Raw genomic sequence first — 20,299 nt, 5'->3', positions numbered from 1 at the left:
AAGACTTTCACTGCTCTCCTTCACCCACAAAATTATTCCTTTTACCAGAAGCAAATCAGCTTGGTGGACATGATGTATCCTCAGAAACAAAACCAACAAAAAGCTGGTTAGTCACTACAAACTGTCTTATTAGAATACACAGCAGAACACATCTAGCCAGAACATGAAAAAAACCCTTTACTTCTCTTAGCAATAGTAAAGTTTCCAAGAGTGTATCAGATCTAGCCTAGGAATTCTGTTTCAATATATGAAATAACTGAAATAAAAGAAGAGAAATAAAAGACAAACAAAAGAAAGTCTAGACTTCTGCACATTATGGCTGGGATAGGGCTGTGTTTTGGATTTGTGCTGAAAACAAGGTTTGTAATACAGGGATGTTGCTGAGCAGTGCTCACACAGAGTCAAGGCTCTTTCCACTTCTTGTACTGCTGGCAGCAAGGCTGCTGGGGTTTGTCTTCCCAACAAGAAGTTGGAAGAGACACAGGCCGAACACATGACCCCAAGTGGCCTAAGGAACATTCCCTACCATGTGGCTTCATGCTCAGTATATAAAGCTGGGGGAAAAAGGAGGAAGGGAGGGACATCTGGAGTTATGGTGTTTGTCTTCACAAGTCACCACTACATGTGACGGAGCCCTGATCTCCTGGAGATAGCTGAGCACCCACCAGCCCATGAGAAGTAGATAATTATTTCCTTGCTTTGTTTACACGCATGGGTTTTCCCTCTCAAGCTGTCCTTATGTTTTCCATGAGTTTTCCAGCTTTTCTCCTTCCGACTGTTTCCCCTATCCTGCTGGTGGCAGAGTGAGCGAGCGGCTGGCTGGGGTTTGGCTGCTGGCTGGGGTTAAGACTCGACAAGACTGAAGGGACACTGCTGACTACAAAGGAACACTGCTTTCCAGAAGAGATGAGGATTACTTAGACTGAACAGTGTGCCTTGTCACAGCATTTACCAATATGATGATCGCTGCCCAGAGAGAAACCGAGAAATCTCTTCTCCATTACTAGTATGGACAGCACAAGTGAAAAAGGCAGAAAATTGCAGCACTAAAAATCAGGTTCTAATGAGAAAAACGGTGTAACAATAAGTGTCACAAGAGTTGAACAATGTTTAGGCCTGCAGCCTAAAAAACACCTGCCAAAACTGTACACAGTTGATTTGATCATGTTGGACCAGAATAGACTTACCACCTGGGTTTTAGGATGTTATTTAAAAGAAATTACACTTTTAAACGGCTTAGTAACCATCTTCAGAACCTTCATAAAGTGATATACAACACTGCACTTCTTCACAGAAATAATTTTGTCAGATAAACTCAAAAACCCCGGTTTTAACTGTACAGAGAGATGCTAAGCCATCAGAACTTACACTGAACAGAAATTGTTAACATCTCACTAGATCACATCAAGATTTCTTTCATATATAAACATAAAAATATTTCAGAGATCTACTACTAAAAAATACATTTATGTAAAAATGCTTATGTGAAGCAAGTTTTTGGAAATAGCTTACCAATAGGAGTGAACAAAGATCTCTCTTTCCAGGGCCTGCCCACCAGGCTTACACCCCAGTCCTTTCCATTTCCATTAGCATCTCCAGTGTCTTGGCCCCAAGCCAATGTCTCAGTCTTCCTCTTCCCAGCTGCAGTTGAAGGAACAGATGTCCATTTCTCCTCCCCTACACCAATCTGTGAGGAGATTTTTACAGACTTCTCATTCCAGCTTCCTCCATTTACTGTATGGCTTTCACTCAATCCTGGAGAAACTTAAATACAATAATAAAAGTATTAGTTAAAATAAGAACTGGATGAAGAATTAAAATATCACTTATATCCATATTCACTTAATAAAAAATCCCTGAATGAGCAGCAGCTTTGCTACACCAGTGTGATACACACAGGGCTGCTGCTCTGTTCTCAGCTGATTTTCCAGTTCAGATGATATGCACCATCTGTCAACTAGCTTGAACACGGAAGAAAAAGCAGCACCAAGTACACTCTCTTTCCTAATCTCTTTCTTTATAGGGCTGATGTATTGGTGAACCAGTGTCTTTAGATCAGAAAAACAGTGGGGCGGGTACTTTCAACACTGTCAGCTAACTCCTCTTAGAGAGTATGGAGATGACCTATGGAAAACAAAGAGGATTTTCTGCTTCATAACTGCATGCAGCAGTTTTCCAAGCAACAGATCAAATTACCAAGTATTAGAAAATACTTCCTAAACACTACACAGGATTTACAAAGAGCATAGATATCATACTGACCATAGAGTACCTCACAGTAAGAGATGAAAATCATAGTAACACTCAATTTGTAAGTAACATATTTAATGTTACACTAAGGTAAAAGACCACAGCACTGCAAGAGTCTGTTACATGTTACCCTGAAGAGAAATTACTAGCCACTGCAAGTTTAATGTATACTTTGAGAAGTCAGCAGTGCACTGAGACAAAGATCATAATAGAAGTTCTTTAAATTTATGTCCCTCTAAAATATAAGGGCTGGTGCACCCAGCTTCACTTCCTATATATCACAAACCTTTCCCGAAGTGTTTTGTATATCAAATCACCTTTCTCTTTTTCTAGATGCAGTGGAAAAAACAGAAAAACTGCTTTTCTACAGGCAATTAAGAAATATTCACATATTACAAGTGTAACACCTAAACAGTAAGCCAAACCTTCATGCACAAGTACGTATCATATGCCAACAAAAAACACTGACCAAACATTTTTCAAATGAACTTGTAACTCAGGCAGCATGAACACGCCCAACTCAAGCTGGCCGCACTGACATAGAATTAATTAGGTGAGATATGCCTAGATTTTCTCAGACAAATCATTTCCAAACACAGACACTGTAAGGTCACCACTGCTGTACAAAAAACGTTGCCCTTTCTCTACAGCACTAACATTGCTCCTGTCAGTAAATGTCCTCCCAGAGTAATGTGAAGTCCTAGGGAAAGGCAACTAAAAGAATACCAAAGAGACAGAAACCAAACTGCAGTTGACAGAAAAACCTTTCTGCAGCTTTGCAAAAAGGCAGCTGAGGTCCTGAAGCAGAGCTTGATAATCTGTTTATTATACTACTCTCTTGTCAAAAATTTTAACTTCTAAATGACCAGCCACTTTTCACTGAATCACAGAAAACTTAAGATTGTAAAGGATCTCCCAGAGTCACCTAGTCCCACCTTCTGCTCAAGGCACAGCAAAATTATACTACGTTATTGAAGTTCTGCAAACACAAAAGACTGATTGCCCGGAGATGCTTTGAACTATTTCATGAAGAGCTTTTTCCCTCGTGACCTGTCTGAATTTCCCCTTACTGAAACTTGATTACTGCCTCCTGTCTTCCCATTAGGTATCTCTGAAGAATACAGCTCCCTCCTTCTGTGCCACAGTATAGGAAATTTGCATGTGAAGTAAAACTCTCAAAAACAAGCAGAAAGGGATTCCCTTTCTGGATCTGTGTGCTTTTAATAATTCATTTGTTGACTTGCTTATTAACACTAGCTACTTTTGATTAAAGCAACATAGCTAATGTTGGCTATATGTAAGTAACAACCATCTTGATTTCACTATGGCAAACTAATTCACTTCAGGTATTATTATAGCAATATCTGTTATTAGAAAACTGTTAAGATTCACTAGTCAAATATTTTAAGTTATGTGTATGACATATGTCAAGCATATTCTTTTTATAAACATGTAAATATGTAAGAACTTTCAAAATGAATGTTTTTATGCATCTCAAAGGAGAGTGTAAAGAACTGAGTAACTTGCATATTCAACCTGAAACAAGTGTGAACAATAATTAGGACTTGTGAGTTCTGCAGTTATCAGTACTGAGGTTTTCTTTAGGCAAATAATTCATGAACACAAATAAGCGAGTAAGTTTGAAAAGCTAGCATAAAGAAATTTTCAGCAGAGCTTAAAAATAAATGTTACTGTTCTGTACATGAAATTTTTATAATAGGTCATCTGACTGAAAATTCGAAATACTGAATTGTATTCCTACATGTAACAGAGACTATTTTCAACTTCTTAAGAAACAATTGCAACTTAGAAGTGTAACATCTGCATAGCCAAAAGAGCCAGATGTACAGCAAAGTTCCACATCAGTAACTCAAAATCTTGCACCAACAGTTGCTGTTTTCACTTCTGTAAAATACTTCTCTAATTACTTAGGATGACCAATAATGAAAATTAAATTTTACCTTGTGGAATTGATGACTCCCCCTTTGCAGGTTTAGAACTGTTAATCTGTGCATTCAAAAGTGCATCACCTGATTAAGAAGTAAGAGGAAACAAAGCTAGATGAAGTTTTTTTAAACAGCAACACCTGTAAAAATCTTGTAACAATCCATTACTAATATTTTAAGAAAAGAATATATTATTAGTACCTCACAGTAAATGACAACAATTCCAGAAAACTTAAAGATAAAATTTAAAATGCTTAATTTTTTATTATTTGTGTTTATGTTGCAGACAGAATGCACTCCAAGTGACTTAAGACCCATACACCAAGTAACTGCAGATTTCAAAGAACTTTAGCTACTTTCCCAATGAATGAAGAGCATAAATCTAAAACACAGGTTGTCATTCACAAGCAAAGAGTGGCTCTAATACTTCAGACTTGAAACTATTTTGAACTTCTACCTTACCATGAAAACACTAGATACAGCTGAATTTTTGGATTAGTCTTGGACAAGGTGATACATAAGATACAAAAAAAGTATGATACTTAAAGGATTCCAAGTGGAGAGGTCATCACAGTATATGGTTAGCAACAGTGCATAGAGACAGTTGGAACTACCATTTCCTGAAACTCTATGTAAACGGATGGGGAAAAAAGGCAACAGGAAACAACTGATCTAGTCCTCAGGGCAAAAATCATGCACTCAGTCAAGGTGCAAATGAGTGTCAATGAAGCAGGAGGGTGAGACATATAAATTTCAATAAATTGTTTCAAGGTATCAGACAGTTGTTAGGCTCAGTCTTTTTGTCACTGCCTGAACATCAAGTTTCATATAATTAAAACACCTATTTCTCAGTTTTACCCAAATATGAATTCTTGTGCCTACACATGCTTTAAATGAGCCTATGCAGTCTCTAGTTTCTGTAAGAGCAACAGCCATATCTATTGAATCCTCAGCTACAGTAATTGACTACTGAATCTCAACCACACATGCCTTACCATTATGAACAGCTTTAGCAGAGGATGCTAATAAATCTATGTGGGGAAAAAAATGCCTAGATGTTAAGCAGTGAACGATATTTTAGGAGAACTCCAGGGGCATAACCTTCCCACAAGGAAACACTCAAAAAGCTAAGGAGTTGCTGCTGCTTGCAGCAGTGCTGAGGACGCCTGATACACAGAGCATAAGTGAAGGAACAGGGACAGGTCTATGCAGCTGTGCAGCACCAGCATGCATGCAGGCCAGTCTCTTAGCTACTTGCTCCAAAATACTCTCGAGGTTTCCCAGAAATATGTCTAGAAAAGGAGGAGTTTTGTACAATGAGAAAGTACTTTTACACAGCTTGAAATTACTTCCTCAAGAGTTTCACCTCCAAATATACCTAACACACAATCACAACAGAGTCACTATTTAAGCATTCGAGTAAAGTTATCTTTCTAGGACACGTTCACAGACCTATCGAGCATCATACCTTTATTTTTTCTGAGACCAACTGGAAGTGATGATGTAGGCATCAGCTGTTCAATGGATACTGTAACTGTGCTTTCTATACCCTGAAGATTTGATTCTCCTGAGCCACTGTCATTCAGCACCTTGTCTCGCTTACGCTGCTGACGCTTCTCTCTGTTACTGATTTTTGTTTCCCAGGCTCCTAAAACATCACCAAAATGGAAATATTAAGTCAGAGAGGAAGGAAAGATTTTTAGCTTCTATCATATGAAACAGAAGTCTGACGGCAGTTTAACCAGTCAGCTTCAACCTTAGTTTGAAAACACAAACAAATGGCCAAAAGTAAGTTTTTCTGTGATAATATCTGGCTTCACAGAGCAAATCATGAACAACATGAGCACCTTACTATCTATAACTTCTCAGTTTTTCTAAGACTACTTTAAAAAAAAAAATCAGCTGAAGTTACTAAATACGGTTGTTGCAAAGATCAGATTTCCAGATATGTGACTACAGAGTTATGAGTTTATGTTTCTTTATGAAGCAAACACAAGTAAATCTTAAACAGCCTTTAAGCCATAATGATTGCATTTTGTGTTTCTTTATGAAGCAAACACAAGTAAATCTTAAACAGCATTTAAGCCACAATGATTGCATTTTGTGCATGTTTGTGTTCAGTACCTTCATCGACTTCCTTTCCATCCAGACGAGATGTATCCTGAACGGTTTTGGAATCTCCCTTTGATTTCTTCTTTTTCTTTGACTAGAATAAAAATAAAACATAATCTTAATGATTACTTACTGATTACCTGGCATAGTGATTCAGAATTCCCTCTCCCCCTGCCCAAATGCAGAAATAAATTTGAATTTTTAGATTTTCCTGAACAATCCTCTGTGAAAGTCTTATGCAGCACAGAAATGGCAGGTGGGGGGGAACATTACTTCTGCTGCAGAGTACAAGGCCAGGTAGAAGAACCTATGCTGGCAGCATCACAGTCACAGAGGAGTAATAAGCTATTTAGCAGACAGATCCCATTCTGTCATAATTTGTCTTGTGCAGAAGTATAAAGTTACATATGGAGAAATAAATAATGCCAGTAACATCTTAAAAAAAAAAAAAAAGGTAAAAAAAATCCAGATGGCAATTACTTCGAAACATAAGCTGTGATTAGAGCCCATACACTGCAAACCTTTTTTTTCCCCCCCAAGGTTTCATCAGTTTAGTCAGAAGCTACAGGCTTCATGGATGTAAGAGCTAAGCTAAACAAATAGGAACAGACATGACTACTGCAAATAGTTTTGGTGCAACAGGTAGCAACACAGTGTTGAAAAGATAGTATTAAAAAAAAAAAAAAAACACCAAGATACTGGGAGAAAATACACTGCAGAAAGCCTTGGAGCAAACTAACTTGACTACCTTCTTAGAAAGAAAATACAGTACTAAGAAGCTTTTCAAACTAGTGAAGAGAGGTTATAAGAACTACTAGATAAATATAAATGAAAAACAACACAACTTTTAAAAGAAACATGGTTATCTACTCAAATGTTGTAAGGGGAACTATTCACTTATTCACTGTCTCTGAAATATTCTAAGAATGCTGGATGTCTTTCTGGAATACATCTGCAGAGTCAGATGTAATTGTCAGCTGTATACTTGATTTCCCACTATTTGGTTTTCTGTCTTAAATGTCAAAGAAGTGCCTAACAATCACCCTAGGACTCCGAACTGGTAACACCTAAATTATTTCCACAGCTGCTGCAGATATTTTATGGGCCCCCAGAACGGCATGCAGCTCACATGCCTTAGTTACCATGCCCTGAAAGTAATCTGTAGCTTCAATACAGGTACTGAGAGCAGCACAGCTTGTTAGGGCAACAGAGATGATAAAAAATTCTCTGCTTATATGCAGTGCTGCATCACCACACCTATAACACTTAGGCAACTGATTTGAACAGTTAACACATGGTTTAATGTACTAAACTACAGATGTACTCAAACTGAATTCTCATTTGCTCAGCAGACTACCTTTATGCATATACCAGCTAACTAATTTCTGAAAAGCCTCCAAAAGAGAAGTGCTGGTTCCAAAAGCAACCTGAGAGGAATTGGTTCTAAAAATATGAACAAGTAAAATTGTTTGCTAGGGCAACTACTAAGGAAAGAATTAAAAATGAAAGTGAAAATTAGCATTGATATTAGTTATAAATTGCCTCTTCAAGCTCAAACAGAGAAAGATTAGTAAGTTTCTACCTTTGTCTCCCATTTGCAGCTACACTGAGATTGGAACTTGAAATCCTGAAGTTTCCACCCACAAAGCCCTAACTACCCAACTGTCCTCTGGCACTCAGAGAACACCTGAAATTACTTCAGAAGTCTCCCAGACAACAGTTCAGGATGACTACTCTTCCAAACTGCAACTTCTGTTTCCTTAAGTAACTAGCTCCTATAGAAGTACTGCTGTCAAATTTTACACTTTTCAGGAAAACATCAAAGTTTAACAGCTGAACAAGATGTTCGTGATTAACAAACATTGTTTTTAAGAAGATCAAGAATCCAAATCTCAGTTTACTTTCCTAAACTGAGCTACCCTGTTCTGAAAAACCAGAACCATCATTTTGTATCCAATAAACCCATCACCTGCTAAACTTGGTTCTGTACCAGTTGCTATCTCAATACCAAACTGACAGGAACAGTAAGAGATGCTAAAGCCAGAGCAAGCCAGCCGGTCATTCTGCAGAAATCTATACATTCAGAGTGTCACCTGCAACACACAAAGATGCCAGTGTTGGCTCTGCCAACAGCCAAAGAGCACATGAGGAGTACTGCAGGCCTGCCAAATTTTTAAAAATGTTTAAGATGCATTGTGCACCATACAAGAACAATAGAAAAAATAAACCTTTCTGCTTGATCCCTAGTTGAGAAATTGTTTCTGGTATTCAAAACAAAGCAGTTATGTGCTTGCAAATGGAAAGGACATGACATTTTAACTTCCCACAGTCTCATTCACAGCCACTTAGGTAAGTCCCTTACATTAAATACTAAAAACCCCCTTGTACTGCGGCAAGTCACTAATTGCAGAATCATCAATCCAGAGTCCAGACATTACTCAAATCTTTCCCCCAACAAAGCAGAAAAACATGCATGAAATTCACAACCCTGAAGCTGCCAAGAAATACAGAAACACAAAGGATGTGTGATTTTCACTGAAAGCATATACTGAAGCACAAAAAATAACCAGGCCATAGATTATATGTATTCATATATGTACACACATGCACATACAACATTGAAGAATCACAGCCATTGTCTTATACTAGCCATCCCAAAGATGGTACACAAAGACACTTACAAAGGACCCCTTACAACCCCATCAGGTTTACAATGTTACAAATGTTCCAGATGCCCCGAGAACCCTTACCAAATGATTAGAAGCCTGTACAGTTATCTGTAGTTCAAAAGAAGGGCTTAAGTATGCTTTTAATTGAAGGGTAACAATTTCCTCCTGACCCAATCATTTCTTGCACAGGATCCCCAAAAGTGATGTGAAAACACAATTTGAATAATCATGCACATCCATTTGGTGGTACTCATTTCTTAGAGCTGCAGCTTCAGATTCACATCTTAAAATTCAGATCACTGTTTGCAATTTTAAGGTGAAGTTGAGTTTAGGATTTAAACACTTTATCTACTTGAAAACCTGCAAATAGAGTTATTCATTCACATTCAAATTGTGTTATGTTCTTGGGGAAAAAAATCCAGCAAAGTCAATCTGATATGCAAAACATGGGGAAGAGAAAGAGGCACATAGCATGGAACTTTAAGGCAAACCTATTTCACAGAAGAGTCACTGCATTTGTCAATGGCGAAAAAGCATTTAAAGCCCCACAGAAAACTAAAAGGACAGAGTCTTTTAGCCAAAATACTAACTGCAAAGGAAGAGTAGTCAAGTTATTAAAGTAGTCAAGCTTATTAAAGTTTGAATGAGCTAAAGAAATTACAACAATCATGGAATGGTTTGGGTTGGAAGGGACCTTAAAGACCATCTAGTTCCAACCCCAGCCATGGGCAGGGACACCTTTCACTAGACCAGGTTGTTCAAAACCCCATCCAGCCTAACCGTGAACACTTTCAGGGATGGGGCATCCAAAACTCCCCGGGCAATCTGTTCCAGTGGCTCACCACCCTCCCAGCAAAGGGTTTCTGACTGTTTATGCATAACCTTTAATTTTTCCTCAGTATAGTTACAACAAATGCATTTTATTGAAGAAAGTAAGTCAGGAAACAAAAACAGTGGGAAAATTTCATGCACAATATTAGCAAAAGAACCAAGCAAAAAAAAAAAAATTATCAAAGGCCCAAGCTTATCCATGCTGCCCATAAATAACAGCATGTATGGTAAAATTAGTCTTCACAGTTCAAAAAATAACACTGCCAGTAACATGGTTACCTTTTAGATGAGACACTGCAGATCAATGTTTAAAAAGACATTTTTAACGTAGCTATTTAATTTGCATAACAAAAAGCTCACACCATACTTCAAAGCTCATATTTCTCATCAAAAATCAAGAACTCTAATAACTAATGGATACATCTGGCAAAAAAATAGGCAGGCACATGGTCTTAATCCTTTGAATAGTAGTCCCTCAATTGGTAGACGACCATTTACAAGGCACTTAACAATACTATCATTATGCTGCATTTCCACAGAAGCCATCAAGATGAAACAAACTTTATTTCTGTAGGCTTAACACTGTCACATGATGAACAGAGATATCAGTGTTTAGTGGGGGGCTGGGAGTGAGGTTTCCTTGACAAACATTCTGTGATAAGGCACGTCTCAGAAGTTAAGAAAATACTACTTTATCTCTTTTCAACTCCAAATTAGATTAGTACTCTTCACAGTAAGAAATCTGCCTCTTCATTCATATAAGTAACAAGATTTCAAACTGAACCCAGAGTTATTAGATACTGAAATAATATACATCAAACTTCAACACTCTTGCTTTGTATCCATAACTAACCTTTTCGTTCTTCTTTTCTGTGTCCACAGGTTGCTTTATATTGTCTTTACGGACAGTTTGCATTACTTCATCTTCAGATACATCAAGGAAAGACCGTCCATTAGGCTGTGTAAACAATGAGCATAAATAAGAAAAAAAATTAAGAGAAAGCACATGAAGCAAAGCTCAAATTACATTATTATTGAAATGTAATTACTTGTTGACAGAAAAATGCTCGTAAGATTATTGAATCAAGCAGAAATTGTGGATTGCTGTTCAAAGGATCTACTGCAATTCTCTATTTACCAAACACAAAAATGAAAAAGGAAAGAGAATAGGTCTTCTCATTTCATCTCACGCCTATTCAATCCAGGAATTTCATAACAAAAGGTAAATTTTTGGAAATTTACCAGCTTTTAAAATTACGTAGCTGTTCTGAAAACTGATTCAGAACAGCCACAGCTGTACACATCATAAATTATCTAATTAAATTAACACAATTACCACTTTGTAGCAGTTCAGCAAGTGGACTGATTTTCACAAGTAATTTCTACATTGACCAAACATCTGCATTTTCTATCTATGCATATCCCTCCCAGTTCATTTCCTTCACAAGTTAAACTTCATAGTAGAATAGAAATTAGAAATCAAACATGAAGCATGACTAAGCACGGTACCCCATTGTTCTTTTCAGACAGACCTGATTACAGGCGTTACATTAATCTACCATTTCCCCCTCACACAATTAAGGAAAGAAAATTAGCATGTATTATTCAACATATAAAATTAAAAGTCTGGACAATCATTAATGAATCTTTACATTACCTTTGACAGCAAAGGCATACACTTTAGCCTACATATTCCCCATACAGAAATGTAGTAATTTAGAAGTAATTTACTTCTAACAAAAAGCTATGACTGAAGTTCTGCTTAACTGCAGAAAAGATGAAAATATGCATATATAATACTACTGTCAGCCATTAATTTCACTGCACGAAATACAATTTTTAAGAATAGTATTTGACAGACACAAATGTCACTGGTTCATGTTCAGAATGACTCAGATAAATTAATGACTATATAAATTAAGCACAAATAGCTACTTCAAAGTTGCTTTAATTCCTGCAATTCTTTCAAAATAAATTTTGAGCTTTATTACCTTTAGTTATTTCTTTGTTATTAAAAACCCAACAGCTATTTTAACTCTGCATCACACAATCCTAATTGCTTTCAAGTAAAACAAAAGCTGTATCACAACTTAGTGTGGCCTGTTCCTTCAAATATTAGATCTGATGACTGTTACAGACTAAGTCCTGCCACATTGTATTATGCTTCCAAACCACCCTTGGCATGACTTCACCAGTGCATAACATAGTATTGCTTACTGTAGTTAGCAAGCATGCCAACTTCTTCAAAGTAACTATAAATAGAAATAGATCAGGTCACCTAACCCCTCTTCTCCTGCAACAACCAGCTTTAAACTAGACTTTTCATATCTAATATGCAGTACATTTCCCTCAGCATTCTGAAAATAAAATATACTTTACAAGTCTGGTCTAGGAACTCTCTCTAAAGATTCTTCCCAACAAAGTCCACCTTATTGGTATATTCGACAGGGATACCAAAGAAATTATATTTAATCTTGAAAGTAACTCACTGCCAGAGCCTGTTTAGCAGTAAAGTTAGATAACATATTTAGTGCATTGGATGTACTGGATGTGTATCAAAGAAGTTTACAGTCAGCTAACTTTTTAAATTCTGTACCTTGCTCTGCTTCTTAGCTATTACATAGGTAACAGATAATGAAAACTACTTTCCTAATTCCTCTCAACTATTCAATAAATAGAAGTTTAAATCTTTAATTTAAAAAAACTTCAGCTGTTTCTCTGAACTAATAAACTAATTCATATCCATTAAAAACCCTCTGGAAAATTTCATCCACATGACTGCTCAAAATGCTGTCTGATCATCTGATCATGTAAACAACAACCTCTAGGAATTTGTTTGAAAACTTGCATTTTGATATATTCAGGGAGAAACACAGCCCTTAATTGTAACACCCTCCTTTTCAGTGGAAGCTCCCTACATTTATTTTCTGCCCATAGATGAATCATAGAATTTTAACCAAAATGCATGTGACCATTTTTGGATATACCAAAGAAAGCAACAGAAGGGAGAAAGAAAAAAGTTTTTCTACAGTATTCAGAAATGCTTCAATTTAAAAATTCAAACTGAATTTAAAAAGACAATCACAGCCCTAAGTTTAAAACTTTCATGGGCAATATATCAAACGTTCACTGACAAATTAATTAATTCAAAATTGTGCAACTTATTATTTGTCATCTTTTTAACTCGCATCTTAAAGCTGCCAGGCATGATGCAACAAGGCAGAAGTAATGCTGTCAGTAATAGTACTGATTACTGGATGCTTTTCTTGCCTGAGTATCTTAAAATTCCATACTTAAATAAACCTTTTTCCACACTCATTCATTCGAGAGTGTTGAGATATACCAAATGTAGAAAAGGTTTTGCTTGGACTGTCAAAATGAAAAGTACCCTTTAAAACATGGTAGTGCAAAAGGTTACTCGGTTTCATACTTCAAAGAGCAGTAATGAAATTGGTATCACCTAAATCTTACAATGCTGTATTTGCCAAAGTCCTCAGTTACACATGATAAAGATACCTCTGCTTAGAACATCTCTGGCCAATGAAAGAATCTGTTTACTGTTTACCAATGTTTTCTGTAAGCTTCTCTTCAGAAAGAAACTAAGCAATTTTCTCTCTGAGGCCTGAAGAACCCTACAGCTCTACTTCTGCCATTTGACCACTAACATATACACAAGCCAACACATGAGCATCATCTGAAAGTACAAAGTCTTAACACAACCTGAGTGCAAATAAGCACTAAACAGCCACAGCCCAGAAAGTTCTTCCAAGCAGATCAAATATGAACCTTCTTCAAATGAATGCAAACACTTCTACTAGAGTGTGTAGTATTTATTCTCCAGGTGCATGATAAACAATAGGAAGTACATAGTCAATTTGGTATTTTCCACAGCTACAAATAGATGGTGTGAAAGGCTTCCTAAAGCAGTAGCAGAGCACAGAAGATGGCCACTCTCAAGTTTCTGTGGTGTTTGGCAGATTGCACAGAAACCACGTAAGAACAGCTTCACCTTCTTCTGCTGAAGTAGGAGATAGAGGCACAGTAATTACTTAGAAGGGGAAGGAATCAAAGTTAAATATCAAGTTTTATGGACAGAAAAAAAAATTCTTCATGGAGCTCAATAGCTCTGCCTCTTCCAGGAGTTAAAATAAAAACAGAAAAAGAAAAAAAAAAGAAACTTCAGGTTTACTGCACAGATTCTGATGTAAAGATACCACGATATTTTGCTTCAAGCAGCCTGAGAAAGCCAAAACTGGCTCAGTAAATTTTAATGTTAATGAATGCTGAACAGTTTCAGCTCTGTTTTTTTCTCAGTCTGTTCACAGCAAGTAAATAAACAGAATTTCACAGGTACTACTGTATTCAGTCAATGCAGCGCTACTCAAAGAAACCTATTTTACTAAGAACATGAGGTAAGTTGTACCCTACTTATGCAGGTAGTGAGCACAGCCACACGCAAGGAAAAAAAAGCAATGAATACTCTGCCTCAGAAAACGTTACAGTGAAGAACATTTCTGATCCTGACTGATGAGCGTTACACTTCACCTGCCATACAGTGAGCCCAGTAAATCTGTATTAAAGTAACCCTACAGCTTCCAATTAGACATCTGTAGTGTGCTCTTAAAGCCACAGACCAGTTGCTCTAAGCTTTCTGAAACGCTCGCAATGGAAACCTAGACCCTGGCATAACAAGCCCTGTAGTAAATCTACCGGTAATAGGCTTACTGTTTTCCCCTCCCAGCCCTCAGTATTAGAATCACAGCACACAAACTGTATGATGAAAACGACCAGGCAGCAATCAGTAAGAATTTTTGTTGCATCTGTAACTTTCCAATATTACTTAGAGAATTTTTCACATGAAAGTCAGAAAACACTGGGACATGCTAATATTGGTGTATCCTAAACTTATCTTGGAAAATGAGCACAAAGCAGGCCTATTAAACTTTGCCACTGGTATAAACTTATTTGTACTGCAGGTAATGATTCAGTTTGTGCATTTCCTTTTGGAGGAAGGTAGCACTTTTTTCATCTCACCATGGAAATAATTAATTATTATTACCTGTATTATTATAATTAATACAAAGTACCATAAAAACAACTTTAAAAGTCTTAATGATACAGAATGACAGCTTAAAAACTACTTTGCTCTTTTGATTACAGAAAGATGCCTTAACTTTATTCTATGCCTATGCAAACCAAACTCAATGGAGTACAATTACTTATATTCACCAAAAATGTCAGTTATTTTGTTACTGAAGTTTGCTTTTATGAAGCCCTACACTACAAAGCAATGTCAACACTGATATCTACCTATTCACTCTATCTTCCGTGGAGTTGTTTCTTCATATCTTAGGCAATGACTTGCAAGAGTTTATAATTTGTTTTCATACTGGACTTTCAACTCAATAAATCAAGCAAAATCGATTTAATTTCTAGGATTAGTCTTTGTTGTCAAGCAAGCATAACATATTTATTTCACACTGAAGTATATGCTTCTCAAGATGGCAAAAAAAATTTCACATCTTTAGCATGCCTTCTCCAAAATGGAGAACCTAGCTACATTGGAAAGATTCTGAATCATGCTTCCTCTTCTTGGTGCTCAGCATTCAGTCTCTTGCAACTTCCAGAAACAACTTCAGTACTTCAGCATTCAAAGACAGGTTGGTGGCATATGCAGACTTCTTTTTTTCTGTTTAAGATGTTCTAGCCTTACATTCTCATTAAAAAGTTTCCCAAACTTCTCAAATCTTAATGCTACCACAGACTCAAATGAAGATACAAATCCATTGCCTCTCCCATCTCTCATCATTAGGGAAACAATTCAGATTTTATAGAGCAAGATATTATATGACACAGTTGCAATAGGCAAGGGACATCTGTTACACTTTCATTCCTATAATCCATTTGGACATAAATAGGATTACAAACATCCTAACAATATAAAAGCTATAGAGACAATCCCCTCAAGCCCCAAAACTGCGACAACTCTAAGTTTTAAAAGGACAGTTGATAATTTCTGCATTCTAGTTTTCTCTTAAGTGGATGCATACTGTCAAAGATGGAAGGCTCCCACATCACACACTGAGGATTTAAAAAAAATACAAATTACAGGAATGATCTCTTTTTAAGGGGCTGCTAAGACACAGATTTCCTTATTAAAGGAGATGATCCTTACTGTAACGACTAAATCAGACATATTCCTACTGAGGCACACTCACAGCAACATTGAAACGTCTTCTATTGAAAATACAAAGCAAACAGCTTACTCAAAGCAAAAGTTTGAATCATCACAGCATTTATAGGGCTTACAATGCTGCTTCTAATAGTCTTTACCTGCCTAGACTACAATTCCTGGCTTGAAATTCTAAGCCATGCTAAGGTCTCTACTACTGGTTGCTTACCCTATTATTCAGGGAGTAATAACAGTAATAGCAGCCTTCATATCATTTTTGTTCACAATAAAGCTTCCAAAAACCCAGCCGTTTCCTCAGCATCACGACTATTAACACGTAGTTTACTTCTGGCAGCGCTGCTCCTCCAGGTTTTCAAACCAACCAAATAACCCAGACGACACGAGACGGCTCCAGAGGAGTCAGGACCTTCCCTATCCCTTCCTTCCACAGGCAAATATCGCACGGTGGCTCGGGAGCTCTACGGCACCCAGATCCTTACCAAAGGCGACAGAGCCTGGGGATCGGTAGCTGCGCTCGGGGCCGATCGCCAGACGCGACCCCCTCGACTCCCCACAGGGACCCGGCCGGGAGCCACCGCCCGCCCCGTCCCGCCGCTGTCAGCGCGCCCTGCAGCCCCGCTGCCCTCCCGGCCCTCTCACCCGCGCCGCTTTCTCCGGCAGCTTCTTCTTGTTTCGTTTCTTCTGTTCATCGCCTTTGAGGTTCAGCTGCCCGGGGCCCGGGCCCGCCGCCTTGCTCTGGCCCCCGCCGGCCGTCAGGCCCGCGCCGACCGCCTCGTCACCCTTCCTCGCGGCCGCGCTCCGCGCCGGCTTCTTGCGGAGGCCGCCCCCGCAGGCCGCGGCCAGCAGCAGCCCCAGCAGCACGAACCCCAGTGCGGCCGGGGCCGCCAGGGCGAGCCAGGTGGGCAGCGCCTGCGGGTCGAGGCCCAGGTCGAGGCCCAGTTCGGCACGCAGCAGCCCCAGCCCGCCCGTCAAGGCGTCCCGCACCCGGGCCGCCGCCTCCTCAGCCCACCGGGCCGCCGCCTCCTGCCAGCTTCCCGCAGCCATCGCGGCCCCGGCCTCGCAGAGGCCCGAACCGGGCGGGGCGGCGAGGGCGCGCTCAGGCCGAGCGCATCGCGGCCTCGGGAGAGCCGCGCCGGCCCGCCTGAGCCGGAGGCACCGCGGGTGGGGATAGGACGGGACGGGACGGGACGGGACGGGACGGGAGACGAGCGGAGCCTCCGCGGGACGCGGCCGCCTCAGCCTCAGGCCGCCCGGGTCTCCTCCTCTTCCTCCTCCCCGCCCTCCGCCTCGCGCGCGACGTCACCGCCCCGCCGCGCGCCCGCCGCAGCGCGCCGCCATCAGCGCCGTCAGCGCCGCGCGCGGGCCGGGGCGCCCCGCCCCTCAGCGCCTCCTCACGGCGCGGCACGGCCAAGGGCGGTGCCGCCGGGGACAGCACGGACATCGACGTGGCAGGCGGGGAGCGGGGCGGCCCGCGGCTTGGAAACGACCTCTGAGATCATGAAATCCAACCTATGACCGAACAGCACTCTGTTAACTAGACCTTAGCACGAAGTGCCACGTCCAGTCTTTCCTTAAACACCTCCAGTGTGGGCAGCCTATTCCAATGTTTGACCACCCTTCCTGTGAAGAAATTCCTCCTAACGTCAAAGCTCTCCCGGCAGTGCTTGAGGTGATGTTCTCTCGACGTGTCACTGGTTTCTTTGGAGAGGAGACTGCCCCCCCACCTGGCTACACCCTCCTTCAGGTAGTTATAGAGAGATAAAGTCACCCCCGAACCTCATTTTTTTTCCAAGCTAAACACCCCCAGTTCCCTCAGACACTCCTCATAGGACTTGTGCTCCAGCCCCTTCACCAACTCCATTGCTTTTCTCTGGACATGCTCCAGCACTCAATGTCTTCTTGTGAGGGGCCCAGAACTGGGCACAGGATTTGAGGTACAGCCTCACCAGTGCTGAGTGCAGGGTGACAGTCATTTTCATGGTCCTGCTGACCAAGCTATTTCTGATGCAGGCCAGGATGCCGTTGGCCTTGGCCACCTGGGCACACACTGGCTCATGTTCAGTTGCTGTCAGCCAGCATTCCCAGCTCCTTTTCCGCTGGGCAGCTTTCCAGATGCTGTGCCCTAGGCTTGTGGCGCTGCATGGGGTTGCTGTGACCCAAGTGCAGGACCCAGCACTCAGTCTCATTGAACCTCTTAAAACTGGCCTCGGCCCATCGATCCAGCCTGTCCAGATCCCTCTGCGGAGCCTTCTTACCCTCCAGCAGATCAACAATCCCACACAACTTGGTGTCAGCTGCAAACTTGTGGAGGGTCAACTTGATCCCATTTGTCCAGGTCATTGATAAAGATGTTAAACAGAACTGGGCCCAGTTCTGATCTCTGAGTAGCACCACGAGTGACCAGCTGCCAACTGGATTAATTCCACTCACCACCACCCTCTGACATCGAGTCTGTATTTCATCCAGCAAACAGTGCTCTCACCCAAATCATCAGCAGCCAGATTCTGCAGGAAAATGCTGTGGGAAACAGTGTTAAAGGCTTTACTAGAGTCCAGGCAGGCAACATCCACAGCCTTTCTTTCCCTCATCTAGTAACTGGGTCACCTTGTCATAGAAGGACATCAGTTAGTCAAAGATGCTTTAGCAGAGACTGTTTGCATTTTTCAGAAAATATTAACTGTTGTTGCAACTGGTTGCACATTTCAGCCACCCTAACATCTCAAATAAAGTATTCTGTAAGTATTTTAAGAAGTTTAAGATGTTGCACTATATAGATAGGGGTGAAAGAACAGTGATCATGTAGTTTTAATTTTAAATACATCGATCAAAAAATATGCCTAACAAATTTGAAACCATCATTCAGCTACAGTGGATGTTTTGTGTATATATGTGTGTGTGTGTGTGTATGTATGTATATAAAACCGAGGCCACGGAACAGTAAATACTGTTCATTTTAAAGAAATGCGCCGCAAGAACCTGGTGGGGCTGAATTCCACAATCCAAGCGATTGACACGATGGTTTTCATCGCAGCGCCGGCGCACCACCAAGTGGCAGCATCGTGTAGAGCCGAGCTCTCGTCGGAAAAAATACTTCTGTCTTTAAAAAGAACAAAGGGAGCAGATTCTTACCTGGAAATAGCGAGTTTCGGTTTGTTTTGGCTGGTAAAGTAAGTTAATCTGAAAGGAATAAATATATTTTTATTCTGAACGAATCAGATAAAGCCATAAATAGGCATACAGTGGTGGCAAATTGAAATATTTTGAAGAAAGATTGTGTGACTCATTAAAACAGTGTATCTGTTCAAAAACAAAAACAATTTATTTGAACGAATATACTACTCTGACTGTAGTAATCAAATAAAGCAAACGTTTTCTTTGTAACTATTTCAGACACATGTTAGTCTAGCATTAATCTTCAATTGTATTGATAGATCTGATCAAAGTTACTCCAAGGACTCTTCCAGCAGTGCTAATATTAAGCATCGTCCTTCTCATGCCATTCTCCCAAAGATCCCAGCATAAGATTAACACATTACACAACACATTAAAAAAGAGAAAATAATGGCAAAACCAAAAAGAATGGAGACAAAGCTTAAACTTATTTTTTTAAATGTCAATTCTGTTGACCATGCAAACATTCCTTGTTTTATGACAACATTAGACATACATGACACAATACCTTTCCACTGTATGTAAAACTCCATACCTTCTGATTGACATGGCATGAAGAGAACCTAACTATTGCTTTTCAGTCTAAAAATACCTGTTTCAAGATGTTTTTATAATTATCTTGAACAATATTGAAGCCATGTGTCTTGCAGCTGTAGTCATTCTTTAGATTAGAAGTCAGATGGATACAGCAGAAGCAGATGAAGCCTCTGATCAGTTAAATAAGCAGAATCCCAACAAAACACATCCAAGGTTGTGACAGGAAATTGAAAAAATCTTGAACAATAAGCAATTTTGCTGTCTTACGTGGATCATGATTTTGAGTTGCTTTAAGGTGAGCTCAGTACATAATTCACTGAAAATACTAAGTTATATATCAGTATTTTTCTGGAAGGATGGAACAACAACAACAAAAACATCCCTGATCCAAGAATCCCATTCTTGGCAATGTTAACAAGTAGCTGGAAAAGGGATGAATAGTCTTCAGATAGAGTTTTCATTGAGAAATTTCTCATCTAGATCATGGCTGTGTGCCTTGAACCAAGACTCAGCCCAGGCTGAGGAATGGGCTTAGTGTTAAGTGTTGAATTAGGAGAATGAGGATCATCGTGCCTAGAGGCACTTGGTGT

The 20,299-nt window shown here is 39.8% G+C and overlaps 1 protein-coding gene across 3 annotated transcripts in view; it reads right to left on the bottom strand.

The window, feature by feature from the left end:
* The window catches only part of MTDH (metadherin), a 33,929-nt gene extending 16,777 nt beyond the window's left edge, over positions 1-17,152 (bottom strand). Inside the window, exons 1-6 of one of the 3 annotated variants that reach the window (XM_066333933.1) lie at positions 16,641-17,152; positions 10,662-10,766; positions 6,321-6,402; positions 5,665-5,844; positions 4,212-4,280; positions 1,513-1,764 (exon numbers count right to left, since the gene is read on the bottom strand). In XM_066333933.1, coding sequence (XP_066190030.1) covers positions 1,513-1,764; positions 4,212-4,280; positions 5,665-5,844; positions 6,321-6,402; positions 10,662-10,766; positions 16,641-17,045 — 1,093 coding nt within the window. In that variant the 5' untranslated portion in view covers positions 17,046-17,152. The remainder of the gene's footprint in view (positions 1-1,512; positions 1,765-4,211; positions 4,281-5,664; positions 5,845-6,320; positions 6,403-10,661; positions 10,767-16,640) is intronic. The other 2 variants (XM_066333918.1, XM_066333926.1) reach the window with 2 other exon arrangements.
* Positions 17,153-20,299: the final 3,147 nt, after the last annotated feature.

This window comes from Sylvia atricapilla, chromosome 1 (genome assembly GCF_009819655.1).
Source record: "Sylvia atricapilla isolate bSylAtr1 chromosome 1, bSylAtr1.pri, whole genome shotgun sequence".
NCBI lineage: Eukaryota > Metazoa > Chordata > Aves > Passeriformes > Sylviidae > Sylvia > Sylvia atricapilla.
The sequence above is the reverse complement of the archived record's forward strand: the minus strand, read 5'-3'. Positions and strand labels throughout refer to the sequence as shown.